The sequence below is a fragment of the Carya illinoinensis genome, chromosome 14, assembly GCF_018687715.1.
Source record: "Carya illinoinensis cultivar Pawnee chromosome 14, C.illinoinensisPawnee_v1, whole genome shotgun sequence".
Classification (NCBI taxonomy): domain Eukaryota; kingdom Viridiplantae; phylum Streptophyta; class Magnoliopsida; order Fagales; family Juglandaceae; genus Carya; species Carya illinoinensis.
Window position 1 is genome coordinate 26,487,213 of NC_056765.1, and position 22,266 is coordinate 26,509,478.

Genomic DNA, 22,266 nt, shown 5'->3' on the forward strand with positions numbered 1-22,266 from the left:
AGAATCTGATTTCAAATTGCTCGTTTTTTAGCCGATAACTGGATTCCCTTCCTACCCATACCTGAGAGCGGATACGGGTATAGAATATAACTACTTGGTAAAATTGGTTTCATGCACAAAATTATTTCGTTTTTATCTCCAACATTATTTTATGCATTAATTTTGTGTTACATGCATTTTACATATGAATATAAGATTTTTTTTTTTTTTGGTTTTACATTTATTTATTTAAAAAATTGTTAATTTTTTTTTAGCTTTAGTTATTTTTTTCTAAAAAACAGAATTGCATTCATATCATTAAACATATATACAGTATCCATATCTATAAACTCAGAATCAAGAAACACAACTTCTCTAGCAAGCTTATGAGCCACACCATTAACCTCTCTCTAAACATGTTGGATTTTCCAACAAGAACCACAAATAAAGCTTGAAAATATGATAGGATACAACACCTTCCATCATTTTGATCATGTGATAATAAAACAATGACAACTTGACTTGAATCACCCTCAAAAAATAAAGAGTGAAACCCAAGATCTTTACAAAAGTGCATTGGTTTCATCAGATTGGATTTTAGTTTGTTTATTGGTTTTAATAAATTATATGTAAATGAAAAAAACAGAGCTATATAAGAAAGGAGCATAGAGACCTTTAAATTTAAAGTAATGTTGGATATAAGTTTTACATAGATAAGTTTTGTGCATTCCTTCTATAAAAGGATCTCGTTAATAAAATAATATGTTTTTTTAGATCTTTTTAATGTGGACCTACTTTCTTACAAATGATTACACGAAATTTATCTATTTAAAATTTATATAAATCATTTATCTTAAAATTATACATTGAATTGCATAAATATGTGAGTTGGCTTAATATAAATAAAAGAACATGTTTCAAAATTATACACGCAAATTGCAAGTTCAATGGATTCAAATATTTTGAACCCAATAGGTCAACTTCCCCCCAAATATTTATGATCCATGCCAGTCTGTTATGGTCAAGCCCTCAGGTGAGAGGTCCATAACACTTCAAGTCCAATGCAACCAGTGATTTTTTTTTTATAAAAATAAATAAATAAATAAATAAAATTAAAAAATTTTAAAAAATTAAAAAATTAAAAAATTAAAAAAAAATACATAAATACAATATAGGGATCATGATTTTCTACGACTTTTTAATTTTAATTTTTTTATATTCTAAAAAGACATAAATACAATATCCATAGTTATGTAAGATTTATATTATCTACTAGTAATATTTATCAATCTAAATATTAGAAACAGATAAATAATTTATACAATTTTAAAATGTAAAAATCTCATAAAAATAAATTTAAAAATGCACATGAAAAATAAATTATTTTAATGAATTTCAATCTTTTAAAGATCACAATACAGGAAATTTATACGGTTTAAAACTGTATTTAACATTAATTGTTTTAAAAAAAATTACTGGGAAACAAAAATAATATGGGGGGGAAATAGCAGTGGAACATCGTGGAGGCAGATGCTAGTGTGGTGAATGCGACATAGATTTGAAATGTTGAAGAGATACGTAATTGATGATCTCATCCAAATGGATAGAATTATCACGTGTCAGAACAGTATACGATGATCTGATTTGTTGTACTGGCGAATCCCAGCAGAGGACCACTGCTTCTCTATTCAGCCAAAACTATTTTAAAATACAGTAGTTATTTTTATATATTTTTAAAAAATTTATAAATTTAAAAAATTTATAATTATGAGGTAATGATTAGATAAATATATTAAATCCTTAAAATTAAAAAGCATTTTATATTCGAGTGATATTTAAAAAAAATATTATGAAAAATTTTGAATTGAAATCATTTTATCTTATCTAAATGGCCAGACATAGCCTAAAAGTTTTGCATTTTGCACTTCAAACCATTGAATAATTTTATTTATCATCCACACATGCAATACATCATAGTTATTTTAATTTCTTTTTCATTTTTCCTATAATAAGGATATTGTTAATGGATGATAAGTAGAATAATTCAATTAATTTAATAAAAATAAAATAAAATAAAAAATAAAAAAATAATTTTAAAATATGTAAAATAAGTAGGATAGAATGATGAGTATGGTAAATTATTTAGAACTTTACGAATAAGAAAAATTCTACTCATAAGCCTCATACACCACACACCATCCTTTTTATTATTTTTTTAATTTTTTTTCTTATTAAATGTGTAGTATATGGATAATTAATAGAAAAATTCTATTATTTTAAAAAGAATAAAACTAAATAAAATTTAAAATATAAATTTAAAAAATAAAAAAAATAAAAAATTATATAGTGTATGGTGTATGAGCTTATGAATAGTAAAGCTCTACGAATAATGGTACATTATTGCATCAATTATTAAGGTGCGAAGTGTAAAATTCATGACGCATGCAGAAACCACGTACAAAACAAAACGAATTGTCACGTCGTCAAAAGTCTGATGGGAAGCCGAGAGTTTGGTAGCCAGGTAACCCAATGACGTCCCAAAGACTCGAGAAATTATTAGGAGCAAAGCCAGCCTACTCAAATTCTTAATTAATATCGAGATGTCTCTAAGTCGACTTGACTAAACATGAATTTAGAATATAATACTCTCAAAGTCACGCCTAAAAGATCGATTGAGTTTGTGGCTAGCCATCCACAGGAGGTGCCTAAACATGATCATCTTGAATGGTCCAAAGATTCGAGTACAGCAAAGAGAGACGTACAACCTGACTATACATGAACAAGTTTAATTGATCTGATCCCAAAACTGTGGCCAAATATTCATAAGATGGAAAATAAAAGGATTATTATCCTTTAATTACCCATTTATTATTCTTTCTATATATATATATATATTTTTTATTTTTTATTTTACTTAATAGTTAAAAAAATAACTATTAGTAAAATTATATTTTTTTTAATTTTTTCTTAAAAAAAATTCGTAATATCTTATTAATAATCCTATCACCACCCTCATAAGAAATGCTAGCTTTAGAATTATAAACTCACGTAATTTAATAAGATATATTTGTTAAATTATAAAATTATTTTTCTTATAAAATAAATTTAACATCGTATTATATGACATCATGTCAGTTTATAAATTTATAATAAACTGATTAAAACTTTTGAGATTTATTACATACCAAATATCTTTAAAAAAAACCCTTTGATTATTTTTCCTATGATCCTATCCCCTAAACAAGTTCTAAAAATGTATTTTCTTTTAAAATTAACGAAATTTTACCATTCTCCATTCAATTTCTTTTTATATATATATTATTTATTCTTTATTTACTGCTCTACGGGCCATGATATATCCACATCCACAAACTACTACAATTCTTGTCCACGTCTTTATTATTTATTTTCTAGGCAAGCGTATACATTCTTGTCCACTTGTTCATCAATGAGTGTGTAGGCATGAGAAAACAAACCCATCTTAATGTGTGTGATGCTCAGTTTGCCACCTTCATTTTACACGTGTAACACGTGTATGCGGAGCTGGCGCAATTGAGGCCACGACATATGTCTTTAATTTCTTTTCAGGTACGCAACTCACATGCAGAGTACTGCATGCGGATGTTACCTTCACCGGATGATTATAGCCGAGGCCTGTGCTTAAAATTCTATGGAAAATTCTAGTTAAGTGAATGATTGATCATGTACATACAGCCAGCAATCATTAAATGTATATGTACATAATGTTTAAAGAAAATGATATACAACAACTATATCGCAATTCATTTATAATTAAGTATTAAAAAAATTATCAAAAATTTGGTAGCATACTGGCATATATATATATATATATATATATATATATATATATATATTCTAATTCTCTAAATGAAAATTTTAAATTCGAATTCCATACCCCTTATAAAAAAAAGTATTAAAAAATTATTTTTTATGTACTTTCAAAATTGTTAGGACAATATTTTCAAAATAAAGTGAAAAAAATATGTTTTTTAATATAAAATTATAAATCAAAAATTGTAATGTAATTGGTATTGTATTATATATTGTCCTATATATGTTTAAACCCATTAACATCTCGTGCGGCAATAACCAACAATGTCATCGACCATTAAGTTTCTGGTTTAATTGGATATCCACATGTGAATATATATATATATATATATATATATATATATATATATATATATATATATATATATATATATATATATATATATTTACATGTATATAATGTAAAAAGATAAGGCATAAAAAACCACCGACCCACCATTAAAATGGCTACATTTGTTGGAACAAGAAGAAGAAGAATCTATCAAAAAACAAAAACAAACAAGAACAAGAACAAAAGAGAAGTTAATTAATCAAAATGTTATCAAGATAATTTGTCTTAGTGGTCCAAAATATTAAGATCAACAACCCACTGCAAGAAAAATGAGTCTATTCTCATCGTAAATACATGATTATGAATAAGTATTTTTCTTGTAACGATACTTTTATTGTAATTAGATATCATTATAAAAAATGAAAAATGCTAATTAATTTTATAAGATGTTTTGAAAAAGTTTTTCATGGAATCCCAATTTCTGTCCCGAGTAAAGGAATACGTTGGCCGACTATAAATTTCACAAAACGCCATATGATCATGGGAAGGTAACTAGGAAGATCGAACCAATCCCTGGTTTTAATCAGCATTTAATTCTATCCACCCTATTTAATTCACATACTAAACAAATCCTTGGTTTTTGGTGGATGTTAGCAATTTAGCATATATAATAGGTACCCTATGTATCATGTTTGAGCATTGATGAACACATGACCATGATAAAGAGAAAACATCTAGGTTTTCTACTATAACCACAACAAGAAAAAAAGGTTGTTCGTAACTAGTTATTTGGGATCAAAATGACTAATTGTGACAAGATATATAAGTCGGTTCTCATAACAAATAGTCATTTTCGTAGCAAATATCTGATTACAGATAAAAAAATTTCTTATAACTCCTTTTAAACAAAGTCACCTAATTTAATTCAAGTAGGTTTTCCTTTTTCTTTTATTTTATTATTTCGTTAAGAAATATTGATAACTAATTAAGGACAGTGGTATCGTAGCTAGTTCTTAAATGGTTTAGATATAGTTATGACCTTTTTATTTAAAATTTATATTTTCAAAGAAGATTCTTCTAGTATCATAAGTTATGTTTTGGATGTTGAGATAATCTCAGATGATCTGTGAAAAATAGTTTATGAATAATAATGAATTATTTGTAAATAGTATAATGGAGTAGCCTCACTTACTGAACACTACTGTGCAAAATTATGAATATTTTCAACTTTAAAAACTAAAAAAAAATTAAATAAATATATTTCCAAAATTCTTTTCTTATCAAATATCTTGTAAGTAACATGTGGGATTAGTTGATTGACAAAACTAGCTACCCTATTATTGTTTCTTTCTTAATATTTTTATTGGCTATCTATTGTTAACAATAATGATTATTTTGAAAGCTTTTGAAAATAATGCACAGCCACTTATGACAGAATCAGAAAGAAATTGGAGAAGGAAGCAAATGAGCTAATGATATACGCATGGAGGGGCTACAAAATCATGGTATCTCTGACTAATTATTTTTAAATCACACTAGTTTCTGTCGAGAGATGATGGTAAAAAAGATAATAAATAGATTTATTTTTAATACAAATCACCTCCGAATTTGTTGAAAGCAAGTTAATTAGATTTTCATAATTAATATGGGTGAAATACCAATACTTTACAAAATTATACTCTGTAAAAATTAGTTTGTCTAATGTTTAGAGAAAATATATTTTTATTTTATTTTATTTTTATTGATCATATAAAAACATATAAGTTTGGTTCGAAACTGTACCGATAGGTTCGGTTTTCAACCCTAAATAGCATGCTTGATGTGTCAATATCCAAGCTTGTATATACATTCTTTTATAAACTTTTAAAATATCATTTGTGATTATGAACTATCTATTCATTTATAATAATTTTCAATTTTAACTTAGAAACAAATAAAACAGTGTATTTGATAACTTATTTAATTTTATAAAAAATAATATTTACAGTTTTAAGATGTGTAAATCATGGACTTTCTTAAAAAAATAAATAAATAAATATAATAATCAGGTAATGAACCTCATATTTTTAAATGAATATGCAATGTTTGAATATCTTAAGACTACATATAACATGAGTTCTCCTATAGAGCAACCGCTACGTACACCACACATTGCCTTCCAACTTGATTTATTTTAGAAAAATTTTAAATAGAAGTATACACGTCACACATTATATTGTATTTTTTAGCAAATATTTGACATATGGATAATGAATAGAAGAATTAAATTAGTTCATAAAATCTAAAAAAAATTAAAATAATTTTAAAAAAAGTGTGACGTGTGGACTTATAGGTTGCAAATTTTTATTTCTTCTCTCTTTTTGAACGCTCGTTGGAACAACAATCGGCAACCCTATTTCCAATTTCGCTTCCCACCCCTCTATGTTTTCCTGTTTGGATCCTGAGAAGATGAATTTTCTTGACAGCCAAACACTCAAATCTAAGATTCAAATCAACTTGCTTTTCCATCCTACCAACCGTTCCTTAGCAACCAAATGGGACCTATTCTATAAGTTCTACAAAACCTTAAGAATAGGAGTAAGAATCTAAGCTTTGAGGATTAAAGTTGAAAAATACACTTACCTGAATCTATGCATCCCTTTCCTTCACTTTCTTGTAAATTTGTTTTTTTCTTAGCGATTTTTCCATTGAAATGTTATACAAATAAAGAGTCGTTCACAAATCACGATCGATAATCAATTATCATGCAGTTTTTTGCCTCACTTCGTTTTCTCTCTCTCTCCAATTCGATCCTCTCTCTCTCAAATCGACCATCTTGAGTCAGTCGACTAACACCAACACCGAAAAGAAGAGAATAACCTGTAATCGACTATTTGTCTTTCACTGGTGGGGGTCCATTCTCATTTCTTTTTACCTTTGCCTTTCTTCTTTCAATCTTTCTCATCGAAGGGGGGCCATTTTCCTTCCGTTTATGATGCACAGTTGAGAACTATGACGTGGTGAATCCGGTCTCACGGTGTGGAGTAGATTTATTCATATCACATTAATTTATTTTATTTAAAAATTTGACGTATAGTTATTTTTATATATTTTATTAATATAATTAATTATATTATTTTTTAATATAAAATAATTATTTTAACCAATCACAATAATCAAATATATAAAAAAATATATAAAAATAACTGTACTTAATTAACATAATTTAATTTTATTATAGTATTGTTGATAAACAAAGCTGTGTGATATGGTGCGAATGTCATTTCTAGGGATGCGTAAATAACTGGAATTACGCATCCTAATCTAGAAAACTTCAATAAGCAAACCTTTTGTTAAAAACTTTTGATAAGATGAGATAAAATGAAAGTTTTTTGAAAGTGAACAGTTTAAATTTGCCTATTTCCAGTATCACAATAAAGTTTTGCTACGTACAAGTAAAATTATATACTAATCTGCGTATCAATACTTTCAATAAAATCTATATTCAAATTTTAAATTAGTATTATTTTTAATAAAATCTATTTTGACTAATCATATTAGATTGGGGTATATATTAATATACAGTTGTACTTGCAACTAGATTTTTTATAAAAAATATTATTTAATTAAGTCTATAAATAATTTTTTTATCAAAATGAATTTATTATCGTCATAAACAGTTATTTTTGTTTCAAATAATTCGTTATAACAGCGCCACTACAACAAAAAACATATTTTGGGACGAAAATTTTCGTCCCAAAATATATCGATTTCGTTCCGAAAGATTTTTTGGGACGAAAAAATTTCGTCCCAAGCTCGTCCCAACATCACTGTCCCAGAAGATATATTGGGACGAAAAACACAATTTCGTCCCAAAATATATCTTTTGGAACGATTTTGAAAGTGACCGTTCGATACCGTTCGAACGATGCTTTTTTTTGTCACGGTTAAAATTCGTCCCAGAATGGCGTTCGAATGCTTCTCATATACCGTTCGAACGTCAATGTTTGTTTTGAACGGTTATCAAGATACGTTCAAACGATCAGTAGAAATACGTTCGAACGTTAAATGAGACGATCGAACGGTATAAGAGATCGAACGGTGATGATCAACGTTCGAACGATATGGTAATGTCATGCGTTTGAACGGTTTTTTGAGCATCTGGTATCGTTCGAACGGTTTGCGAGTTGACGTTTGAACGTTACATTATCGTTTGAACGGCATGCCCATTAATGTTCGAACGTGACTTTGTCGTTCGAACGGATATTATTTTTATTAAAACCAATAATTATAAAAAAACTAAATAGACATCCATATTATTTGAAAAATATAAATTAAGAACTGTTTAATTACTCACAAAAGTTTTATAATAAGTGCGAAGAAATAAATAACCATAAAACTAGCATTGTTCATACATAATTAGATAATGTCATAAGCTAGACGTAAAAAACCATCAGTTGGTTGGAGGCCTGTACTGTTGCATAAGCTGTTGCATTTGGAGTTGCATATCTCTCCTGAACTCTGCTTGTTCTTCTTCATGTTGTTTGAGGCGCATCTCCATGTCTCCTTGTCTCGCCAATTGAGCCTCTAACTCTTGTTGTTTTGCAATCAATTCTTCAATTCTACGATTCGCATTCTCTTGAGCTATAGAGGCAGACCCGGAAGAAGAGGAAGAGGGAGAAGGTTTTACACAGCGACCCAAACCCCTCAAATATCCTGAACGTTCACCCAGAACTTGTGTAAAAATCTCAACATCTGTATTTGAGGAATTTTGATCTGACGCAGATTCAGCACGCAGGGCAACCATTTTATCCTACACATAAGATAAAGAGTTAATATCATCATAAATATTCAAATATATTTATTTAAAACAAATTATAATACTTACATAATTTTCACGGGCATCAGGATGACTCCACTCTCCATTACGATTAGTATGTGATGCAGCATATAATTTTGTCAGATCATAATTGGCATCTGAATCTTGCTATAATAAAGATTTGTTAAGATATAAAGTCATTATGATTGATATATTCAGTTAACTATATACAAATGAAAGAATAGCAATACCAATTTTTTAGAGAGGCGGTGGAAAGATCTTGAGCCTGCATGATGAGTAATCTTCAATTTTGATCTATTTGTTTTGTTTATAGAACTTCGCTCCTACATAAGAATTGAAAATATTAGAAAGCGAAATTAAAAATAGGACTAAAATAATTAAATTAATTATACCTTATATGATGAATCCTCAAACATGTCACAAAGTTTTTCCCAATCAGAAGGTTGCACATCTTGAAAAGGATGTTGGCGTGCTTCTTCACTATTCTCAAACTTATTATAATGCTCATGACACCTCGCCTTATACTTGCGGAATGCATTACTCATAAGCTCTTCCACAGTTTTACGCTCCTCTCTCCGACCAAAATTTATTTCGAAATCATCCTTACAGACAAAAGTTTGGACAAAAATATTATCATTTATAATATTCTAACTTTAAAGTAAAATAAAATTATAAGTCCAATTAAATTTCATTTATTAAACATTACCAAACAACGCTTCTTGATAAGGTCCTTAACATCTTGGGGGACTTTCTTCCATGAACTTGTTGCCAAAGGTGCATAAGTTCGTGTAAGAGCACCCACATGCGATGCAAGCCAAGCTGCTGGTTGTCCTTCGCCTCCGGTATGTTCATCAAGAATGTTAACTTTGATCTTACCCACCTTACGATATTTTTCCAACGTCACGCCTCTCGTAGTGCCTCGACCTTGACGAGATTGTACTGTGAAGTCATCATGATATATAACATTATAATCAATTTTCTATTATAATCTTAATTAATAACTTTTATGACTATTAGAATTTTACCTTGTTCTGTAGAGTCAATCTCTAATGGTGAGTCTGAAGGAGAGCTAGGAACAGGTGGAGATGGGTTGCGCACTTCCTTTCTCTTCGGAGGCATAATTTCAAAAAACTGATACAATATTCATTAAGTAAAATAGTGCTCATCATCACGTAATGTGAAAATATAATTCGTCAATCACTATCTGTATCAGTATCATTTGACAATTCAGTCTCATCTTCTGTAGATAGTTCAGATGAATCAACACTTTGCTCAAGTGTCGCATCAACAATTTCAGCCTCAATATCTTCTCTATTCAATGGAATCATCTCATACTGGCTCAAATCCACAAACAAATTAAAGACGGGCTGACTCTCTTGGTATGCTTCTTGAGTAGAGGCATCATCTTCTTCTTCATCTCGCCCTTCTGCCTGAGGGATAACATCATATATATTTCTTGGAGCATATTTTTGTACTACTCGCCATTGAGTTCCCAACTTCGGGTCATCTAAGTAGAATACTTGAGATGCTTGAGAAGCTAAAATAAATGGATCATCCTCGTACCATTTTCTTGATGTATTAATACTCAAGAAATATTCATCATCACGGACTCCAGTTCGAGGATTGCTTAAATCCCACCAATCACACTTAAACAGATACACTGCAAGCTCCCCCAAATATTTCATTCCAATTATATCAACAATCACTCCATAGAAATCAATATTTTCTCCATCATGGCTTCCCTCAACTAGGACACCACTATTTTGTGTTTTCCTATAATGATCTCGATCTATTGTGTGATACCTACTACCACGAGAAATACATGCAGAATATCTTGTAGCCCGTCTCGATGGGCCACGCGCTAATGCATACAATTCATCTGATATATCGTTTGGATTATTGGCATGCATTTGTACAACCTACATATTAAGTAAAACGTCTATTATATCAATAAAAAAAACAATCAATATTTTCTATTTGTATTGAATGAAGTGTCGCATATGTAATGTCATTACCCGTTGTTCAAACCATCTCGGAAACTCCTCTTCATGTTTCCGGTCTATATCATTTACTCCTAGTTCCTTGAGCATGTTAATATGATCACTGAAATTGATGATTACGACATGTATTTTATATTATTAGAATTTTGCGAAAGTAAATGAGCGAATACTAAATTAAGAAAAGATTAATACTTACTTCAAGTAAATCTCTATGTCAGGGCAATTGTTCAGCACGTACCACTGAGCTTTCTCAAACTCTCTTCCACATAAGTCATAACCACGCACTGCACCAAGTGGACGTACTTGTTGGGAAAACACGGAAAACACATTTCGTTGTCTTGCTCTGTCAACGTCAAAGTTTCTTTCTGGCCGATCAAACCTAGTGTCAACTCCGTGGAAATATTTGGAACAGAAGGTATGCCACTCATCATCAATATATGCTTCTGCAATTGATCCTTCTGGGCGAGCTTTATTACCAACTGTTCGTTTCAACTTCCCAAGAAATCGTTCAATGGGATACATCCATCTATACTGAACTGGTCCTGCAAGTCGAGCCTCACGTGGCAAATGGACGGCCAGGTGAACCATGACATCGAAAAATGACGGTGGGTAAATACTTTCTAGCTTACACAATATGATGGGAATTTCCCGTTCCATTCGATCCAAAGCTTCTACATTTAATGTCCGTGCACATAAGTCTTTGAAAAATAAACCCAACTCAGTCAAAGCCACGCGCACGTCTCTAGTCAAGTACCCACGTATACCAATAGGCAAGATACGCTGCAAAAGGACATGACAATCATGACTTTTTAATCCAGTTATTTTCCAATCATTTGTTCGCACACACCTTGTCAAATTCGAGGCATAACCATCTGGTAATTTAATTTTCATTATCCACTCACAAAAAGTAGCCCTTTCATTCCTTGACAATGTATACCACCCAATCGGCATGTAAACGGACGAACCATTTTCTTGCAACTGCATTTCCGGTCTTATTCCCAACCGCTTCAAATCCTTCCTTGAGTTTAATGTATCCTTCGTTTTTCCTTCAATTGACATCAATGTTCCCAATACGGATTCGCATATATTTTTTTCAATATGCATAACATCAAGACTGTGCCGTAATTTTAACTTTGACCAGTATGGAAGATCGAAAAATATACTCTTCTTAGTCCAATTCAACTCAGAAGTAGCTCGTTTTCTCTTTCGTTGTTTTTTACCAAATTCATTACAACCAACATCTACAAATTGTGCAAGTAAATCTTCACCAGACAAATATGGTGGAGGTTGGCCCCATTCAACAGTACCATCAAACATTTGTGAATTTCCCCGCCATCTATGATCACCAGGTAGAAATCGACGATGACCCATGAAACATAATTTTCTCCCGTAAGTGAGCCATTCAGATTTAGTATGTTTGTTACATGTTGGACATGCCATTTTCCCCTTAGTACTCCAACCTGACAAGTTTCCATATGCTGGAAAATCATTTATTGTCCATAAAACCGCAGCATGCATCTTGAACGACTTGCCTGTTGATGAATCAAATGTGACAACCCCATTCTCCCACAAATCTTTCAATTCTGCAATCAATGGCTGTAAGTGTATGTCTATATCATTTCCCGGCGATCTCGGACCTGGAATGAGCAAACTCATCATGAAATATGGATCTTTCATACACTTCCACGGTGGTAGATTATACGGCATAAGTACGACTGGCCAAGTACTGTGACTAGTACTCATGTTCCCAAACGGATTAAATCCATCTGTTGCCAACCCAAGTCTCACATTACGTGGTTCTTCTGCAAACCATGTATGCTCCTTATCAAATTCCTTCCACACCTGAGAGTCAGCAGGATGTGATAAAATATCATCGTTTCTAACTCTGGCTGATGAGTGCCATATCATGTCTGCAGCTGTTGCACGTGACATATATAATCGTTGTAATCTAGGTGTCAATGGAAAGTGGCGTACTACCTTTTGCGGCACATTTTGTTTGTCAGATGTCCATCTTGACTCGTGGCATATGGGACATTCGTTCAACTGCTCATTCTCTTGCCAAAATAATATGCAGTCATTCTTACATGCATGTATTACGTTGTAATCAAATCCAAGTCCTCGTTTCAATTTTTTTGCTTCATAGAAGTTACGAGGAAGTGTATTATCTGATGGCAGTGCCTCCTTAAACAACTCGAGTAACATATTGACAGCCTTAATTGATAATCGGCACATTGATTTTATGTGTAGCAGTCTTACGGTAAATGACAACTTACTGTGTCTTCTGCATCCTGGATATAGCTCACGTTGTGACTCATTCCACAATCGTGCAAAAGTATTATGACCCCCATCATTTGAACTTGATGTGTCCGTGCCACCTTCATTCATAAACATTCCCGCACCGATGTCACCTAACATTTCTTCCATATCCTCATCATACTCATCTCCAACAACATCTGGTTGTACATCTTCATCGATAGCTTCTTCTTCATGTGGAGTATCGAATGAAGTTGGATATGGTTCCCCGTGTAAGACCCAATCAGTATAACCCTTGTCAATACCTTTTACAAACAGATGCTCTCTCACCAAGTCTATCTTATGAGAGCGCAAATTCCTACATGTATTACATGGGCATCTAATACGTCCATCACTATCACATGTACCCAATGCAAACTCTAAGAATTTCTTAACACCTTCAGCATATACGTTGTAATTCTGACCCAAACGATCGCTAACTCGCATCCAACTCTTATCCATGCTGACTATCTTCATTATAAACAAGCACGTGTGCATCAACAAACAAGCATGTATCATGTATCAATCAAGGAGTATGCCACCTTACACCGGGTAGTTGGTCCTATCCCATTCGGAACTGTAAGATCATAGTCGCAAACCTATCCTCTATAATCTGTCACGCCCAACAAAATTTCGGCAGCATATCCCCATAGTTCTCCAAATATGCTCGTCTGGTTGTGTGCACCGACTTATCCATCGTCGATACAACATCACCGAAACTGCATATCCGGAGAACAAGGGATAAATCTGCCAAAATCTTAATGCTGGACGTATAACAGATATAGCTCGATAGTTTGCGAGAATGATCTTACAATTCCAAACTGTCCACTCTGGACAATTCAAGAGTTATCAATCTTTCAATTAAGGCGGATTGATAACTCTCGAACGGGTCTAAGGCTAATATTGATGAACAAGCAATATAAGATATGCCAATATTTAACATGTATCAAACAAATAATTCAACATCATAAATAATTAAGTTTTGTAACAAATCTTAGATGATTTGTAATTTAATTCATTCTCATTTGATTATTTGAATCTTTTAAGTATTTAAGTATTATTAAATGTAGATTATATATATTTAATTTTTAATTACACTCCTGCATTTAAAATGTTAATTATTTTAACACTGCCCAAGAAATCGTTCAAACGGTGTTCGTGACCGTTCGATCTCCTATACAGTCGTTCGAACGGTACACGTACCGTTCGAACGGTTTACATCCAGAAATCACTCGTCTTCAACCTCCGAAAACCCCAAGTAATACAGTCCATATTACATCAAAAGATAGCAAAATATATGACTAACTCATGTAAGCAAACGAAAACACTTATATAAAAACTAAAATGAGGTCAAATTTAAGGAGAATACCTGATTTGGAGAGATAAAGCTTCAAAAATTCCAAACGGTAAAAACTCTTCACCAAACGGTAAAAACAACCTCTTAATCCGAAAATATAAGAGATTGATAGGAGTTTGTAATATTTGAGGGCTAGATTGAAGAATAATGGCGTTGGTTGGAACAAAATGAGCGTGGGAGTGATGCTCGGTCGACTGAAACGAGTCCGAGATTGTGAGGTTCTGTCGTGTAAATGCAGAACATTGCCGTTCGAACGGTTGTTTAATGAACGTTCGAACGTCAAATCGACTAGCGGGAAAAATTTCCCCCGCCGATTTGACGTTCGAACGTGAAAATATACGTTCGAAGGCTAATAATTAACGTTCGAACGGTTATATTATACCGTTCAAACGTCAAATCGATTAGCAGGAATAATTTCCCCCGCTAATTTAACGTTCGAACGTTAATATAAACGTTCGAACGTACTATTAAACGTTTGAACGCCAATAGTAAACCGTTCGAACGTTTAATTATATTGTTGCTTATTGTATTTTTTTTGCACTATACCTTTAAATATAATAATTTCTAAATATACTATAGTTTAGAGCCATAGTAATATAACTATATAATATATAATCAAACATATATTATATAGTTTAGTAACATATATAGTATAAAATATCATATTACATCTAATATAATCAACAAGTACTACATATATTAACCTATTATATATAACATATATATGGTATCATAGCATAGGGTTATATGTATCACATGCATATATATAATGTTTATTTCTATAATATTAATAGTAGATATTTAATAATAGAATATCTACTATTAATATATATAGTGTCATCTATACTAGTATATATATATGTGGTACTAGTTAATATCACATATAATATATATGTTATATAAATACATGAACATGGCTTCATGTATATAGTAGTCTATATTATATTAATTATACTATATAATATAACTTATACTATATACTATATAATATTCAATAGTATAATATATTTTAATTAAATATAATATAATATATACTATAAATTGCCAAAAAATTATATATATAATACATAGTGTTTAATAATATATAAGTGCATTAAATATATTGCATTTAATATTTTTAACAATTAAAATATATTATAATTGAATTAATTATTATATTTAATATAATTAATACGGAATATTGCATTTAAATATTTGAAAACCGATTAATTAGGGATGGCAATCAATATTTAGTTAATTCGTTCGAACGGTATAACGTACCGTTCGAACGGTACTGCATATATAAGCCCATCCCGACGTCATTTTCACGCATTTCCTCCGTGAAAAAGCCTCCAAACCGTCGATCTCCGCCGTTGAACGCCGTCTTCGCCGCCGTCAACAGTGCCCACTCGAAGCCCCTACCTCTAACAACCGGTATTTTTCATTTTTAAAGCATTTTACCGTTTAGATTTAGGTTTTTGATAGATTAATTGTTTAAGTTAGGGTAAACCGATTTATACATCAAAATAATCGGTAGATTTGCATAAATCCATGTTAGGAACATTTATTTAGGTTTCTATTGCATTTATTTTGGTGTAAAATCCAGGGAATCGAAGGATTCCATGGATTTCAATGGCCGAGTCGACTCGGCCTGGAATCCCGATCGACGAATATCGTTCGAACGCTATGCTTAGCGTTCGAACGTTATAACTTAACGGTCGAACGGTCTGTCTGTAACCGTTCGACCGTTACAGTAAACGTTCGAACGATATAAATCAACGGTCGAACGGTTTGTCTGTAACCGTTCGACCGTTAAGTTACATCGTTCGAACGATATAACTAAACGGTCGAACGGTTTGTCTGTAACCGTTCGACCGTTACGGTAAACGTTCGAACGGTGTTTAATATTATATTTATATTATTAATATTGATATTGAGTGACATATTTATTGTTGATAATGTTGTTCAGAATGGCAAATATTATTAAATTGCTGTTTGTTTCAAACTACTGTAAATAGTTCTTTATTGTATTTTTCTTGTTAATGTTATATATCTAGTTTGTAATTATAAATTTCAGGTTGATTATAATGTCTACTTCTAGACCGGCACGTAAGCGACGCAATCTTGGTGAGAGTAGTAGTGGTCCAGTTCGGGAGAGGACAGTTTCACTGGAGCGACCAGTGAAGATTTCTGATTTCCAGAGTCTTATCTGGGAGGGTCATTCATTGCCCTCAATATTCAGTGATCGTGGTTGGGGACCTATCTTGGATGAACGGGAGGAAGCATGGGAGCCAGTCTCCTACATTGACATTGTTGCTGAGTTCTATAGAGAACTCGGCAGTGCCAGCGCAGATGATTCTGGGGCCTACAGTATCACTGTCCGAGAAGTACCCGTTGTATTTTCACGAGATGGACTTGCTGAGCATCTCGGTATTCCTAGGCTGCCAGATGCATATCCGAATGTGGTGCCTAGAGAGTCTGATCCTTCAGTTGAGGCGGAGACAGCTGAGGAGGAGGCATCAGTTTATACTGATGAGGTCGATACCCTTGCTGATCACGAGGTGAGGGATTTGGTTGTCGGTCCAGATGCTCCACCGTATGACGGGACGAAGAGCATCAAACAGGCAGATTTATCTTCTTTCTTTAAGATATTAAATTTGATAATTGCCAATAATATTGACCCTCGGCAGCACAAGACAGAAGTTGGCATTGATCGGACGAAATTTATGATACGGGTCGCTCGTGGCATTCCTATCGACTTGGTGGGATATATATTCGATAGGATTCGATCAGAATCTCGGTACATTTCGATGGATATACTACCATTCGGAGTCCTGATCACCCGATATCTACTATGTGCTGGTGTTGTGCCAGATGTTGCTGAGCGTAAACGGGAGCCGATGGGACCGATAAACAGCACCACCCTCTCACGCAGCACGGGACACTCGAGACTGCGTTTTCGTGCACATGTTCCAGAACCAGTTGATCCTCACAGAGATGCACAGCCGGGAGATCATGGAGTCTCAGCTGCAGCTGCAGAGACATCTACACGGGCCGAGGCATCAGTCCACAGTGTTACTCGTGAGGAGATGGCTGACATAGTGCGTGCAGCGATCAGCGAGCAGACATCAGCAGTGATCGATGCAGTGCGTATGGAGATCCATTCTGCTGTGTCTGAGCTTCGTACAGAGTTTGCTGCCATGTCTGCGACTCAGGTCACCATCAGTACTCGACTGACACAAATAGAGGAACGTATAGCTGCAGTCGAGGAAGTGTGCAAAGACTTGGGGTCTTAATTACTTTATGATAAATTTTATTTATTTATTTCCTGTTTTTTGTATGGACAATATTTTGTGTTTTGTAAATTCAGTATTTAAGTTATATGCAATGGTATTGTTTTATATTTTCTAAACTAATTCTTAATTTAGATTATTCATATTATTTAATTAACCAATTTTTTATAATTACTAGTTAATCTAAATATAATTTGGCAAAAAACTTAAAAAATTAAAACTCTGTCACCGTTCGAACGATTCAAATAACGTTTGAACGGTGAATATGCATCATTCGAACGGTTAATATTAACCGTTCGAACGGTTTATCAATTTCCCTCCAAAATAATTTTGCCTATCGCGCCAATATTACGTTCAAACGGTGAAAATTAAACGTTCGAACGGTTAATCATTAACGGTCGAACGGTTAACTTATTTGGGACAAAAATATTCGTCCCTAAGAATACCGTTCGAACGCGTTCGAACGGTATGGCATAACCATCGTCATTTTGGAACGAAATTCAAATTTCGTTCCTAAATCCCACTTTTTGGGACGATTTTCAATTCGTCCCAAAGTAATTTCGTCCCAAAAAATCATTTTTGTTGTAGTGAGCTCATTTATATATATATATATATGGTTCATATAATATTTAATTGTCTCTCTTTATTGGGTTAATAACTGCCTTTGTTTAATGACTCATTATCAAGGTATTGACTTAGAGCTAAAAGACTTTGCCTTGCCTTAAGTAGTTAACTATAACGAAGTTCATTGGCTCAAATCTCCGTTGACAAAATGATAATAAGTTAATTGACTAAATTACCTAAATATCATTTAAAAATTTTTAGGCAATATAAATGATAACTTTTCATCACAAGTCCTTGCAGTTTGAACTTTTTACAGACTACACTTGTAGATTAAAAGGTTTTGAACCAACTCTTGTGGATTGGTTGATACATTCAATATGAATATCCCTCTGTCTAAACAGTTCAGTGACACAAAATGTGAGGGTGGCTCTACAGTTACTGTTGGGAGCTCCCGTTGGTGGCTCCAGCTAGTGCATTTCATGTAAGTTTTTTTTTTTTTTTGACATTTTTTTATATGTAATTTTTCAAAATATTAACATGCCACGTACGTAACTGCCACATTATAACTAATTAAATGAGTCCACGTGTATATTTACAATCAATCAGCTTATAAAGGAAAAGTATTAAAAGAATGAAAAATTTAGTTATAAATACAATTGTGTACTAATATGTACATCAATCGAATGTGATTGATCAAAAAATTAATTTGATTAAAACCAGTACTAATTTAAATTTTAAATATAAAGATATTAGTATTAATATATATATTAGTACACGACTTTATTTATATATAATAAAACTCTTTAAAAAAATTAATAAAAAGGTAGTGGGATGGCTACGGGCAGCCACCCTTTGGGTTGCCAAACGCCAAAGTTAGGCCAACAAAGGGTAACTCGATCTATCGTTGCCCATGTTCTATAATTTTTACAATATTTAAATAGACTATATGTAATTTTTAAGAATTATGTTATTATCAAATCGGTGCATAGAGTCACAATATTTATATCATTTAAATGATAAAATTTAATTTATAATATTTAAGTTTTAGAATTTATCTTTCAAATTAAATAGTAGTATATAAGTACTTTACTAGATCAGCTTTACACACTAACTTAATGATAGAGTTTTTCAATTTTCAATTTTTTATAAACTAAGTATAAATATAATATGCATTTACTTTTGATTAGTTATGACAAATTGAACTGTGTCATGGAAATATTTTTTAGAAAAATTACATACATTATAATATCATTTTACTATATAAAATATGACACATTTATCGAATAATATTTTATTAGATAATTTTTTATAATCTAATAATAATAAATATATTAATGAAAATATAATTATACTGTTACTCTAGTTTGTGAGACTGAAGTAACGAGAAAAACAATTTGAAGTATCCTTGTACTCGCATGTATAATTTTGAAATATTTAAAAATCATTAATGTCGCTATATCAAGCTCCAAAATACAGAAAACTCGGTATACCATTACCAACATGGACAAGACAGCCGCCTTATGCGAACGATAATAATTGAATGCGTCTCAGTTTGGCTTTCGAAGCAAAGCCAACCCAGCACCGGCAGGGGACCACCAATTTGCTTTAGCCATGTGTACCTACTTCCCAGGTTAAACGGCCGAGCCGGCCAGGGACCACTTTAGCGGTTATGCACTTTAGCGGTCGCACTGTGAATTTACCACTTAAAAAAAACTCGATAAAAACCACACGGAAACAGAAAAGACAATCACGACACACACACACTCGGACCACCACACTTGAGCTCCGGGTGCACGGCCACTACCCGCTTACCACTCGATGGCTTGACGACAATTATTTGGAGCCTTGACCAATCACTCTCTCTCCACTACCGGCTATAGCCCGTCTCCTCTTTAAAGAAAAATCCTTCCCCAGTTCCTTCCACGACGAGGCCCCCCCCCCCCCCCCCCCCCCCCCTCCTTTCTCCTTATCTTCTTCATTCTCTGTATATAACGCGCTAGAGGGGGGGGGTGCTTTTGTTGATTCCTCGGGGACCTCTTTCTCTCTCTCTCTCTCTCTCTCTCTCTCTCTCTGTGTCTCAGATAGCCATGCTCGATCCCTTTGCACTTCCTGATTATTTAAGATTTTAGCATTCAGGTTATGATAGCTTCCGTTAACCGCAAACCAGCGAGCAGAAGCTCATCCCCAGCTCTCGGTTTCCCTCGCCCCAGATTCTTCCGATACCGGCGTTTGAGGTAGAATCCGGATTTCTCCGTTTGTGTACTTTTTATTATATTAACATATCATGTCGAGTTCGAAGAGCCATCGGAGAGGACAAGAGGAGAAGAACCGGAGGGGCAAACTGACTCATAAATCGTCCTCGTTTCACGGGCAGATTCCGGCACCTATAACGGCGGAGCTTCGCCGGCCGAAAACACTTCCGGAGTTGCTCTCCCACAAGAGCGTGATCGGACCGACGTCGCAGGAGGGACGGCCACGGCTGACGAAGCTGCTACTGAACGTGACGATTCAGGGGAGCCTGGGGCCGGTGCAGGTGGTGATGAATCCGGAATTGACTGTCAGCGACCTGATCTCTTCGGCAGTTCGGATTTACGCGAAGGAGTGCCGCCGGCCGGTCTTATCGACCACCGACCTTTCCATGTTCGACCTCCATTATTCGCAGTTCAGCCTAGAAAGTAAGCCCCACATGCATGAATCTCGTGTTATATCAGCCGTAAGATTACTGTATTTTTATCAATATTTTATAATCCTTAGCTACGTGTGCGGTGATGATTGACGTGTTTGTTTGGTGGGGCCAGGCTTGGATAGGGAGGAGAAACTGATGGCACTGGGATCGAGAAATTTTTTTCTGTGCGTAAAAAAGACCGAGTTGGACGGTGGCGCGACGACGCCGTCTCCATCATGTTCCAAAGAGGCGGAAAAAGCTTCCAAGAGTACCGGCGGCTTTGCTTGGCTCAAGTTCATGGACTCCCTGCTGTGATTGGCTAATGGCTAATATCTGCTGCTACTGCCACCACCCGATTGTTCCTATTTTCTTTTTTCTTTTTTTCAGGTGTTTTAATTGTCAGTGTGAAATCAGATAGTGGTTTTCCAGATTTTTGGATAAAAACATTTTCAAAAAGCGTGCAAAATTATTTGCACGTCTCTTGGTCATTGTTCCAACCTTTGTTGATCATTGTTCCAAACCTTTGTTGTTATTACAGATAAATCCTAAACATTTGGAGCTTGTAAATATGTATAAACTTTGGCCCATTTCTCATCTTATTTGTTTTTGTTGAAAATTGCCTAATGTATCAATAAAGGGTTTTTCAATTTTGGGTCGAAAACTCACTCAGACGCTTGCAAGAAGAACGAGAGATCTAGTTTTGAGAGGCAATGCCGCAACGCTGATTTTAATGGATGAGTCGGAGCTTTTCCTAAAAATTTGTGAATGACAAAAGAGATCTTTGGACTGAGTAGTGCATGAGTGTCATCGGCGTGCTTGGCAAGATGGTGGGCAATGCGGCAGCGTGTAGCTTTAGGCAGCATTTAAATATTGGGCAGAATTAAGTTGAACTGAATTTTATTATGAATATTAGTAAATTGAGTTGATAGAGTGAGTTATGTGAGATTTATTTAAAATAAATTTAAATGTATTTAGATGTAAATATGAGTTTAGTAACTTTTATGAAAAATTGAAAAGATTGTAGGCTCCATTTATAAAGATGTGTTGAGTTGAAAAATATTGTAGATCTCACGAGTAAGAAAGTTTTGAGTTGAAATGAATTTAGTAATTTGAGATTTAGATATTTAGATGTTAAACTCAACTGAAAATTAGATTAAATTGAGTTTAACAATCAAACGGGACGTTAGGTTACGTT

The 22,266-nt window shown here is 33.3% G+C and overlaps 1 protein-coding gene across 1 annotated transcript; it reads left to right on the forward strand.

Annotated features, from left to right (window-relative positions):
- The first annotated feature begins 20,400 nt into the window (after positions 1-20,400).
- LOC122295061 (uncharacterized protein At4g22758) lies at positions 20,401-21,670 on the forward strand. Its single transcript, XM_043104083.1, has 2 exons — positions 20,401-21,081; positions 21,205-21,670. Exons 1-2 carry the CDS (start codon positions 20,691-20,693, stop codon positions 21,384-21,386), a joined length of 573 nt encoding a protein of 190 aa, XP_042960017.1. The 5' UTR covers positions 20,401-20,690; the 3' UTR covers positions 21,387-21,670.
- The last annotated feature ends 596 nt before the right edge of the window (positions 21,671-22,266 follow it).